We start from the raw sequence: 12,792 nt of genomic DNA, 5'->3' as shown, positions 1-12,792 counted from the left end.
GGGGGGGCAAATGGGACCTCTGACTGGAGCATTTCCCCCTGCTCCCTTTCCTGCCCTCCGTTCCTTCCAGGTCTCCTCGGAGTCATGGTCCTCCACTTTTATCATATGTGGTAGATTTGCAAAATAACAAAGAACTTCTGGGAAATGGAAGTAGGGCACGATACCAACAAAGGAAGAATGGCAGACAAAACTGATAGAAATGGCTAAAAGAATCATAGACATAGAGAGACAACAGGACTGTACGATAATAAAATCATAGGAAACGGAAGATACGTAGCCGCTCCAGCAACATATCTCTATTTCCTCACATCCAGAAACGCAAGAGGGCTTTCACTCTTGCTAGAAGCTTGGCCTTGCCCTCACCGGTTCTGGAAGGCTCCTATAGAAGAGACTTTGCGCCTGCCGATTAGGGGAAATAGGAAGCCCCAAACATATATTTTTTAGATGTCCTTTTTATGTTGAGATTCGTAGAGACACCATTGATTCTTTGCTGAAGAGGCTCACCGATCTTTCAGACAAGTCTAAACTTAATTCTCTCCTCTTAGGCAAAGATCACAAGATGACCTGGCTGGTAGCCAGATTCTGCGCCCAGATTTGTAGGCACAGATCATCCTCTAGAATAAAATAGCTTACTAGGGAAATGCTGAAGTCGCCCTTTGGGGCGCCTCAGGGTCAATTTTTTATGGTAGCCCAAATCTCAGTTGTACAGGTGTACGTATATATCTCAATTTTAACTCATGAGCTGCAATCTGCTCCGATTGTATATTTTATCTTTATGAGGAACGGCTAAGGGAGCTGGGCATGTTCAGCCTGGAGAAGAGGAGGTTAAGGGGTGATATGATATGCTTGGCAGGGGGTTGGACTCGATGGCCCTTGTGGTCTCTTCCAACTCTATGATTCTATGATTCTAACGCTGCTTTTATTGTGTTATGTTATGTGAGCTGATCTTTGACCATAATAAATTATCTATCTAGAAATGGCTAATCTGATGCATAGATAAGGATTAAAAAAATACAAAGAAGATTGGAAAAGATATGTTGAATATTTGAAAAACTATTGTAAACATATTAAAACATTAGCAGTATTAGAATAAATCCAGCAGTAAGGAATATTTTGATATCAAATTGGAAAAAATGAGATAATAAAACGAACCATGGATGGGGGGGAAGGGAAGTTGATGATAAAGCTTTGTATATGGACTTAAAATGGTTTAGTTTAAATTTGTTAAAAAATGAAAATGATAAGTAATTTTTTTTAAAAGGAGTCATAGCCCTCTGCATCTCCAGGCAGAAATCACCAGGCCCACTTTGGAGGCCAAAACAGAATTAAGGAAATGGCATTAAAAAGGCACCCAAGATGCTGAGTGAGGTGAGTTGCCCCCTTTAATATTATTCTCTTGGGGGGACTCAGTAGGTGAGTTTTGAGAATTATGCTTAGAGTATGAGAGATCACTGTATTTGGGTTATTTGTTTAGTAAGATTTAAAGTCTGTCTCATCCTGAGTGTCTGGGACAGGTGACAATATTTAATACAAACAGAATAGGAAAATGTAGTTGAAATGTTTTGCACCTGCACTTTCTAGTTTCTTGGAATTTTGTGCTGCTGACAACTATTCAAAGTACTGCACAGTGACTGTCTGAAATTCAATTTAATATCAGCATTCCTAAGTGACTGTTCAAAATCTCAGTCAAACCTCACCTTAAAGACTTAGAAATGTTTTATTATCTTGCGTAATTAATATTTATCTGCAGACTTATTTATTTAGGTCATAACTGGACCATGGATAATTGGACCCACTTTGTTGGCGTTTGTCTGTCTCAAGAAGGCATCTTTTCTCCAAGGGTGAAGTCAAGCTGCTAGAGGAGTACTGCACCTGATGTGGTTGTGGAGACTGATAACTCGTAACTGCTGCTTCCTACATTTTTTTGCTGAGTTAGGAGCACTTTTGACCTCTGGGGTGCAAGCCAGGGCAGTATGTACAGAGGCTGCCCAGATGACAAGAACCCCCTCTTGGCCTTGCTGATGTGGTTCAAATGAAAACAGAGCAATACATATGGCACCAGCCTGACTGCATGAGTTGCCAGAAGGAGGCGTACAAAATGCGACCATTGCAGATTTGTGTTGGATTTACTCCTTAGCCTTTTCTTCTCCCAGTGATGTTCCGCAAGGCAGCAGGTATGGATGTTTCCTCGGGGTTTACTCCTGAAGGCTTTCTTACAAATGAGTATAACCACAAGACAGCAGAGGCTTAGGAGCACCTGTGTTCTGCTTCTCTTAGATGGGTTACATTCCCAGGTTGACGTTTCCCACCTGCCCCTCACCTTCCTCTACAGCAAACTGCCTTCTTAACTGTGGAACCCACTGTTGGTCTCGTCCCTAACTCACCGATGGGAAGACCCATTGGCTACCCTCAGCTGCTTTAGCTGGCGAGTGGAGTTATTAAATTAGGATAGCACAGCTGTTGGGTTAATAAGAGCTTCATTTGTTTAACATTTCAGTATCTATAAATGCCCCTTAAAAGTAGCTTCTGACTCCTTACTCTTCATCTACCTTTTCCCAGCTTTTCACCTCTGCCTAAGATAAACGGACAGAGCATTACCAAAGCCACAGGATCATCATCGAGGCTCTCTCCATCTTCTGGGTCCGTATCTAAAAAAACAGCAACACCACAAAGTTAGAGCAGGCTGACTGTGAGTTGCTGTTAGGAAGGAGGTCTCAAACTGTGAAATGTAAATGTGCTGACGCTAGGAATTGAAAGCATTCTGTGACCAGAGGAGAGGGAGCTGTATAAAACACAAGTCAGTTTACATCGACTTGTACCCTTTGTTCTAATCGGCTGCTGCAATGCACTCTGTGTGGGTCTGGCCTGGAGACTCCAGCTCAGGGCTTTAGTGTTGCGCCCCTTCCTTGGGGTTGTGCGGCTCGCAGCTGTGCATCAGAGGCAGGTTTATTTTGCGGTGTTGATGGTGCAGAAAGCACCAAAAAAGCTCAACAACAACTTTGGGTGGGTGCTCCCCTAAAAACAAGTTCTGGTGCCTCTTTTTCTAGTAAAACAAGCCCTGCTCTAGCTGGTGCAAAAGGTGGATGGGGACAGATTATTGCCAGCACTTAACTCAGGTGCTCAAAAGTTTATAGTGGCTCAGGTGAGGTTCAAGGTTCTGGTCTTAATTTACAGGGCCACTAACACCTCAGATCCAGGACGCCTAATCCCTTATATTGCTGTCCAGCCACTGAGGTTTTTGAGGGAGTCACGGTTACTGGTCCCCCATAGCTCAGATCCACCTGGAGCTTTTAGTACTGTAGACCCAATTTTATGGAACTTCTTTCCAGTTGAGGCCAGACAGCCCCTGCCTCCCTGCTGAATGTCGGGTGCCCACTGAAGACTTCTTTATTCCAGCAGGCACTGTAACTGAAGTCTGATTTTACTATTTGAACATTTACCTTTTCTTTTCTTTTTGCTTTTATTAAAAGATTTTCATGAATAAAAAGTACATTCAGTGTCTCTGAATTTCAAATCATAAAGTCAGGAAGGTGAGTTCTGTTCAGTTTGAGACATCTTTGTTATGGGCAGTATGGGGCTGGGGTGGGGAATGAGAAGTGGGGAGACACAGGGGAGGAAATAGGCATGTGGGGAAAACAATAAACTTTCATTCTTTTTCATAGTATATGAATGGAGCTTCTGGGAGCGTCATGTGGGTAGGTATTTTGATTTTGCTGGTGCAGTGAGAGACCAGAGGAACTTCTACCTTTTCTGTATTGTATTTCTTATACACCAATAAGAGACGACTGCAGTTAAGCGGTATAGACATTGTTTAAATAAATGATAAACTGTTTTAAGGATTGTCTTGTCCAATGGCAGAACAATCTTCATTCATTCCTTCTACTTTTTCTTTTGGTCACCCATACATCAGTCTCCTTTGACATTAGCAAGCTTCATCAATATATTGTGCTCTACAAGATGGCGGTTGTATATGTACTGTGAAGGTACTTCTTGGAGTGCCAGTCAGATGTGCTGCAGCTGCTGGGCTGCCCTCATTCACGTGCCTGCCCTCTTTAGAGGCTCCCCATTTCTGCAGGGTAACAGTAGAAGAACTTCCAATAGGACTGCCACATGGAAGCTGGAGCAAGCTCGTTTTCTCCTGCTCTGGAGAGCAGGACTTGAACCAATGGCTTCAAGATACAAGGAAGGAGATTCTGACTAAACAGAAGAACTTTCTGTAGGTAAGAGCTTTTTGACAGTAGAATTGTCTCCTTTGGAAGGTGGTAGACTCTCCTTCATTAAAGGTTTTTAAGCAGAGGTTGGACAACCTTCTGTCATGAATACTTTGAGATTCCTGCACTGCAGGGAGTTGGACTAGATGACCCTTGCTGTCCCTTCCAGCTCTATAATTCTACTATTTTATATGGGTCTTGCATGGAAGGAATGTCCTAGTAGTAGTAGGCTGGGCAACCTGTTCAGGCAGGCATCAACTTGGGCTTTTTGTAGTTACACAAAACCTTGCCTAACCTAGTACTTTAACACTGCAGCCTGCAGCCCAGGGTATAGGAGATCCGTCCAGATGTTGTTGGACTCCAACTCCCATCAATCCCAGGCGTCATGGATGAAGGGAGCAAAGGCTGGGTGTGTGGCTGGGTATATGGGGACAAAAGTAGATATAGATCATTTGTGTTAATTAATAAAGGACTTGGCTGGATCCCTAGATCCAAAGCACAGGACTACACGCACTCTCCAGCAGGACAGAGCCCTCAGCAGAATTTAAAAACACTGAATCATGCAGCACAGTGAAGTGTGAGGAATATAGGCTGTTAGACCTTTTTAATATCCTGTTGTAGCTGCTTGCAGCACTTCCCCTCGCCTCTTGCAATGAACAGAGCACACCATTAGCAAGTTTAAAGGCTTTACTTACAAAAATCCAAAGGTCAGGTTCATGTACTATTCCATGCCACAGCAAGAAGTACACAGGTAGAAAATATTGGGTTTACAAAATATAATGAAATAGCTCTGGGCACACAGTCTGACCTTGTAGTGAGCAAGTTCAGCCATGTCCTATCTCGGTGAGTTCACATGGTGAAAGAGAATGAACCCAGGAAGAAACTTAATTTCCACGCTTCTGGGTGAGGGGAGTGACCTAACTGAGTCTAGGAACACAGTTCTATGATCTTAACCCTTTCATTCATTAACTAGCCCTATGCTTTCTAGTTATATTTGACTGTATTTTCCCACAGTTTGGTCATGTGTTATGGATGCCTTAGTTGAAATTCCTGCATTGCAGAGGACTGGACTAGATGATCCTTGGGTTCCCTTCCAACTCTATGGTTCTATGGTTCTAAGCACTCTCAGACTCCCCAGCTGCAATATGGAGATGCCTCTAATGGCCCTGCAGGCACCCCCTTCTACCATACAATGCAATGCTTCTGACCAGCACGAATGGCTGACTCACCTTCCAGCTCATTTTTGCAGAGAATGATGCGACTACAAGCGAGCTCATGATTGTTGCAGAACTGCCTCATCAGCACCGTAGCCGTTTTGATGCTCACCTTCCCATAAAATTTCTCTCGCAGTCGACGAACACTTTTCTCCAGCTGCACCGGAAGTGTAAGAGCAGTTAGTCAGTTGGTCAAGGGAGAAAAAGAAGAAGCTTGCATAGCTTAGCCAGGGTTGTTTCTAAAGTCCACTCCTTTCATTGGGGCTAAGCTAGACGTGACACAAAACCCAACTTTAACAATCACATCAGGTTTGAAACAAACAAACAGTTGTGTGTGTGCGTCATTTAACACTTTCATCCCAGGCTGTGGCAGTTGCAAACCCCACTCCCACATCTTTAGTGGAGAAATAATGGAGGCCCAAAAGCAAATTGAGAGGCATCTAAGGAAATTGATGTAGCTGCATAAGGGGCTGACAGATGAGCTGAGAGTTAAGAAGGCCATGTATAGGAAATGGAAGAAAGGGGAAATCACAAAGGAGAAGTATACATGAGTAATCAACAGTTGCAGGGTGAAAGTCAGGCTGGCTAAAACTCTGGCTTGAAAGAGAGGTTAAAAAATAATAAAGGTTTCTTTAGCTATGTCCAAAGCAGAGGAAGAACAAGCAAGTGGAAGGTCCTCTACATGAAGTAACAAAGACAGAGTAATGCTATTAAGTGACAAAGCGAAGGCGGAACTAACTATTCAATACCTACTTTGCCTCTGTCTTCACCCAAAAGGAAAGTGATGCCAAACCTGGTGTTAACAGAATAAATAATCTGAGGGGAGGGCTATGGCCCAAGATAGGAAAAGAGGTAGTAAGTGAACACCTAGCTACCGTATTTTTCGCTCTATAAGACGCACCCGACCATAAGACGCACCTAGTTTTAGAGGAGGAGAACAATATTCTCTCCCTCTCTGCGCAGGGGCTCTGTTTCTCCTCCCGCTTCGCTGAAGGGGCGCTGCGCAGAGAGGGAAGAGCTGCGCAGCGCCTCTCCACAGCTTCAGGGACAGCCGTGCCAAACCTCTTCAGGGGAGGGGGAGTGTTCCTCCCATTGCCCTGAAGAGGTTTGTGTGGCTATCCCTGAAGCCAGGAGAGCAAGAGGGATTGGTGCGCACTGATCCTGGCTTCAGCGATAGCTGCGCAACCTGCATTCACTCCATAAGACGCACCTTACTTTTTTAGGAGGGGAAAAGTGCATCTTATAGAGCGAAAAATACGGTACTTTAAATGAATTTGAATCTCCAGGGCCTGGTGAGCTGCATCCAAGGGTACTAAAGGAGCTTGCGGATGTAATCTCAGAGCCTTTGTCTATGATTTGAGAATTTTTGGAGAACAGGTGAGATTCCTGCAGACTAGAGGAGGGCAAATGTTGTCCCATCTTCAAAAGGGGGTTGGGGAGAAGACCCAGGTAACTACTGACCAGTGAGCTTGACATTGATACCAAGAAAGGTCCTAGAACAGATAATTCAACAGGCAGTCTGTGAGCACCTAGAAAAGGATGATGTGATTACTAAGACCCAGCATGGGTTTCTCAAAAATAAGTCATGCCATATGAATCTCATTTCTTTTTTTGATGGACTAACAAGCTTGGTGGGTCAGGGGAATGCTGGTGACATAGTGTATCTTGATTTTAGTAAGGCTTTTGACAAAATCCCCCATGATTATTCATGCAGAGAAGCTGCTAAAATGTGGGATGAACTGTTTGGTGGATTTGTAGCTGGCTGGCTGACTGAACACAAAGGTTACTAGTTCCTCGTTATCCTGGGGAAAAGTGACAAGTGGGGTGCCACAGGGTTCTGTCCTGGGCCTGTTGTTGTTCAAGGTCTTTATAAATGACTTGGATGAAGGAACTGATGGGATGCTCATCAAATTTGCAGATGACGCCAAGCTGGGAGGGGTAACAAATGCCACAGAAGACAATCAGAATTCAAAGTGACCGTTAACAGATTGGAGAACTGGGCTCAAGCTAACAAAATGAATTTCCATAGGGATAAATATAAGGTTCTGCACTTATGCAGGAAGAACCAGATGCAAAAATATAAGATGAGGACACTGGTTTACAAGTAGTACATGTGAAAAGGATCTAGGAATCTTGGTGGACCACAAGCTTAACATGAGTCAACAGGGTGATGCAGTAGCAAAATAAGCTAATGTTATTCTACGCTACATAAATAGAAGTCTAGTGTCCGGATCAAGTGAAGTAATAGTACCACTCTCTTCTGCCATAGTCAGACTCCTACATTGCAGGGGGTCAGGTTAGATTACCCTTGGGGTCCCTTCCTACAGTTCTATGCTTCTATAGCAGCTCTGTGCACGTGTGTGTATAATTTAAGTTGGAATGGCAGAAAGGGAGAAATTGCACCTTCTATTACTGTTATTTTAATCCCTGAAGTGATGGCTATCAGTGTGTTAAATCCATCTTTAGCAAATGTGCTGAATTCCAGACGTTGCTAAACTCCCATCACCCTGACCATTTAGCCATGCTGGCTGGGGCTGATGGAAGTTGGAGTTCTACAACATCTGCAGAGCCTAGGCAAATGTTCCACATGTATGAAAATGTAATTTAGGAGCACAAAAAAACCATCATTTCCAGATGTAATTTCCAAGGACAACAGATACCTACTGGAACAGAGGCGTAGCATGGGGGGAACTGGGGAGAGCCGTGGCCCCGGGAGCAATTTTGAGAGGGGGTGCAAACAGGCGCCCCCACAGCAGGCTCCTTCATCAGAACCTAGCTCCGTGCCAGAAGGAGCTGCGCCTTGGCTGCGGCGCTTGTGCCTGATGCAGCTCCGCCACCCGGGTCAGGCCTGACGGCGGGAGGAGAGCAAGCAAGTGGATGGCTGCCAGGGCACCTTGCGCCCAGCGGCAGCAGTTCTGCAGTGACCTGCAGAGAGCACACTCCTCAGCCGCAGCAAGGTGCGCTGAGCCACAGTAGCTCTGTTGAGGGGTCAGGTCTGACCCAGCGATGGACAGCAGGAGAGTCAGCAGCAATGCTGTTACCCCCCCCCCCTTCTTGGCTGCGAGGCACCTTGCGCCCGGCTGCAGTACCTCCACTTGGCAGCAGAGAGCATCTCACATCAGCCCCAGGAAGGTGCGCCCGTCCCCAGCAGCTCTGCCTCCATTGCCGAGTCAGGCCTGACCCAGTGGCAGAGAGCAGGGAGGAAGTGGGCAGCAGCTTCCCTGCCCCTCTCCTACCCTGAACTGTGGCACGCAGGCGGGTGCCCTCTACGCCCTGCCCCCCCCCCTTGGGGCTCCACTGCTGTACTGGAAACCTGATAGTAGACAGATACACTCACACACACCCTAACAGACGGCTCACCACCCTTCATCTGGATATCACAGGGCGGTTCACAAATAAAAATACAAAATGACAATACGAAATAAATAACAAAACAAAAACAAGCCAATAACCCTGCTCCCACAAACACATTTAAAAGGCCCTAGAATGTTAATAAGATGAATGCCTGGTTAAAGATAAATATTTTCGCCTGGCACCTGAAGGTATGTAATGAAGGCACCAGGCGAACCTTATCACTAGGCAGGCAGCCCTGCTGGCAAGCGAGGGCAACTTTGTTTGAGATTGCGTCAGCATTGCACAAGGGATACTCCTCCTACCTTTGCCCCCATGCCTTCAGTTTGCACAAGATAAACATGACCTCAAGAGTCTCCATGACACCACCCTCATGCAACAGCAGAGGAAAATTGCTCACAGTTTGCTGAAGCTCTTAGAAACAGAACATGTGGCAGACCAGACTGTATTGCGTAGGGAGGGATGTCATGCTGAGGCTCTATTCCTTTTCTGCAGACACATTCACTGCACTTAAACATCTGCTGTGCTGATGGCTCTTTTGCTCATGCCAGAGGTTTCTGTTTCTAATGAAACCAAAGGTCTGGAGGTGGAAGCCATGGGGTAGCCCAGGGGTAGGCAACCTAAGGCCCGGGGGCAGGATGTGGCCCAATCGCCTTCTCAATCCAGCCCGCGGAGAGTCCAAGAATCAGCGCGTTTTTACATGAGTAGAATGTGTGCTTTTATTTAAAATGCATCTCTGGGTTATTTGTGGGGCACAGGAATTTTTTCAAAATATAGTCTGGCCCACCACATGGTCTGAAGGACGGTGGACCGGCCCACAGCTGGAAAAGGTTGCTGACCCCTGGGCAAGCCATTTGCATTTGAGAAATTTGTCCATGCAAGATTAGAGATTAGCCTGGGTACTGCCAGTCCTGGTACTGTGGAGGCAGCAGAAATTCCTTGGTGAATGATTTAGATTGTTTTTGTCAGCATGCCGGACACCCAGCTGCCACATTCCAGCCTCTCACATGCCACCAAGGAGAGGTGGCTGCATTTTGAGGCACCTTTGCCTTGTTAGAGAAATTAATGCCATGCCATTATAAAATCACAGGAATAGGTGCATCTAAACATATACATGTCCAGAAAACAGCCAACTCCCTGCATGTAACCACAGGTAATACAATAGGAACCCTTCTGCAAATGGCCTTGGCCTATGCAACATAACTCAGTTATATGGTAACAAAGTATCCAGATGTGCCTATTTACAGTGGATATTTTCACTTAGCCTTGTTTCTCTATGAATCAACCAATTTCTTGATGAAATATAACTTTCACCAGTGTTATAAGAACACTAAGGTATCAAATATACAATAAATGTTCATAAATGCACAAGGTAAACACATATGTCTGAAACAGTACAGGAGAGCAATCATGGAGCTTATCTTGAATTTTAATAACCACAAATATTTCCTCTGAGGAAGGAAATATATTGGAGAAACCTTTCCCAGTAGTTCTTTTCCCTTACAAATCCTGTCAAGGGCATATCTGTGTATGAATAGGGTGGGCCTGTGACCTGGATTCAAAAACTAAAGTATTTACCATCTCCAGTGGCGTAGCGTGGGCTGTCAGCACCCGGGGCAAGGCAAGTAATTTGCGCCCCCTAACCCATGGATTTGCGCCCCCTAACCCGTGGATTTGTGCCCCCTAACCCTAACCCCCAGATGTTGCGCCCGGTGCAGCCGGCCCCCCCTGCACCCCCACGCTACGCCACTGACCATCTCAGAAGAATGGTCAGGCTGCTGCCCAGGTAATACAATCAGTGAAACATTATCAGATACTGTATCCCAACAAACAGGAGAGAAGCTAAACACTCAGATTTCTGTGATGTATGTATGATGCTTTTAGGGTGATCTTTGTTGGGCAATGTCTAAAGTCTTTAAAGGTTCCTGCGCACTTGTTCTTGGTCTCTCACCTCCTTGAAAGGGGGGTGGGGACTCTGTCGCAACAGAAAAATAAAGATCTGCCTTGCTTTCACTGGATTCTGCCTCCATCCATTCTTCCCTGACCGATCATGGACTTAGGGGACTCAGAGCAAAAGGGCAGCAAAAGCCAAGCCCCAATTTTTCTACATCACTAGTAAGACCTGTGCTAAAATAGTACAAAGAGCAATCCCACAGCCATGTCTGACCCCTAGGCAGCCTTGAGACTCCTCTAGTCACAAAGCAGGAAATCCTGAGCCTCTCCTCTGTGAAATGTGTAACGAGTATTGATAACTATCCAAGCAGACTTGTCAAAAGAGCAGATATCTATGCAAAATCTGTGAAAATGGATTCTGGAGTCAAGATATTCCCTGTTTCAAAGGAATGGCCCAGACTGGCCAGGAAAAGGCAATCAGTAAACATTCTCTGATATCTTGACAGACAGGAGATAAGCCATACATTCAAATTTCTGTTGTAGACCGCCTCTTTCTGTGATGCCTGTATAATGCTTTTTGGTAGTCTTTGGGCAATTTCTGAAGCCTTTAAAAGCTGTTACACCCTTTGTTCTGGGTCCTCACCTCCAAGCAATTGGGGTGGGGTGACTCTGAAAAATCTTCCTTGCTTTCAATTGGTTCCTCTCTTCATACTATCTTCTCGACTGATAATGAACTTAGGGGATACTTGGTCCCTTAAAGGGAAAGCTGGACTGTAAAAGCCAAACCCCATTTTTCTATAACAGCCTTGCTTCCAAATAATGGATTCTCCATGGCTGCCATTTAGCATTGTGTGTGAAAGAAGCCAGTGAGCCGACCTTTTCTGCTTGTAGGTATTTGAACAGCTGAACACTCTGTGGCAGGAATTTATGGGGGGGGGGGCTCCAGCAGATATCATGCACATGCAGCCCACTGCCAAAATCAGCATAATCACTTTTGTGACTTTTGTCCCAACAAAACACTTCATCACAGTTTCTTCCTATCTATTCAAAGGGCCTTTGCTGCACAATACCAAATGTAACAATTCACTGATCAATGTATCTATGTACAGGCTCACTGGGAAAACTTCAGAAATTCATATAGACATGTGAGCTCAGCTACTCAGCAGCCCCTCTGCCCACTGGCAGAGGAAGAGGAGTGCGGGGAGAGCACACCGCCCCTGGCAGCGCAATCCCCAGGGTTCCATTGCGGCTCCCCTCCCCCCCCCCCCCGCCTGCGCTGGGCACCCTGCCCCCGCAGGTGGCGCACCCCACCCTCGGAGCATGAGGACCTAGAGATCCACTCTGCCTGAGTGATAATTCCTGGCATCCTGATACCTGAGTGCCAGACAGGTAGCTATTCCAGAAATGACAAACCCAGATGAAGACACAAGGGTATGATTAACTTGGCTGGGAAACAGGGAAATGTAAATATCTCTTTTGCTTCACTTGATGGGTGTGTGGTGGAGGGCAAGGGGAGGAATGGGGCAGGGTCCAGGATGCTCAGATTACTGCCACCAGACCTCCCCTTTCATGATGTAACCATGATGTATTAGTGATGTAGTTTGGGGGGGGATGTAACATGGGGATTAGCAGCTAATAAAAGTTTGGGTTCTCTTTTGTTTGGGGCTTCCATCTTGTTTCACCTGGTGACAGGTGGGAGTTCTGTGGCAACAGTCTTCAATAAAGACCAAGCCTACTGGCTGCTGTTTGCTCTGGTATTCCAGGCTGGTGTCCTTGTTTTTTGTCCAAGGGAACCCTCAGATTTCTCTGTTAACAACTCCATACAGCTAATAAACATGGTCAAACAGTAGTTTTGCATTCCAAACATTCATAATTTGTTGTTGCTAACACATGAGCTTTCAAAGTTATATGATCAGCACCCCTCAGTCAGCTGCACAGCAATAAAAAGCTAAAGTGACTGAAAAGTTGTTATTGGTGACTGTTTTCCCAGCACTGTTGCTCAAAAACTGGTTGGTAATGCTGGTAGTTGTTATAAGAATTCTAAGGTCCCAAATATAAAATAAACATTCATAAATGTACAAGGCAAACACATACATAAGTATATAAATAGTACAGGAGAGCAG

At 45.4% G+C, this 12,792-nt stretch overlaps 1 protein-coding gene across 5 annotated transcripts in view; it reads right to left on the bottom strand.

The window, feature by feature from the left end:
• Window positions 1–12,792, bottom strand: part of SHFL (shiftless antiviral inhibitor of ribosomal frameshifting) — a 28,766-nt gene that overhangs the window by 9,565 nt on the left and 6,409 nt on the right. For 4 of the 5 annotated variants that reach the window (XM_079958815.1, XM_079958814.1, XM_079958812.1 and 1 more), the window contains exons 2-3: window positions 5,441–5,582; window positions 2,599–2,648 (exon numbers count right to left, since the gene is read on the bottom strand). In XM_079958815.1, coding sequence (XP_079814941.1) covers window positions 2,599–2,648; window positions 5,441–5,510 — 120 coding nt within the window. In that variant the 5' untranslated portion in view covers window positions 5,511–5,582. The remainder of the gene's footprint in view (window positions 1–2,598; window positions 2,649–5,440; window positions 5,583–12,792) is intronic. The other variant, XM_079958816.1, reaches the window with a different exon arrangement.

Source organism: Podarcis cretensis, assembly GCF_951804945.1.
Source record: "Podarcis cretensis genome assembly, chromosome: 17".
NCBI classification, from domain to species: domain Eukaryota; kingdom Metazoa; phylum Chordata; class Lepidosauria; order Squamata; family Lacertidae; genus Podarcis; species Podarcis cretensis.
This window is presented reverse-complemented; position numbering and strand designations above follow the sequence as displayed.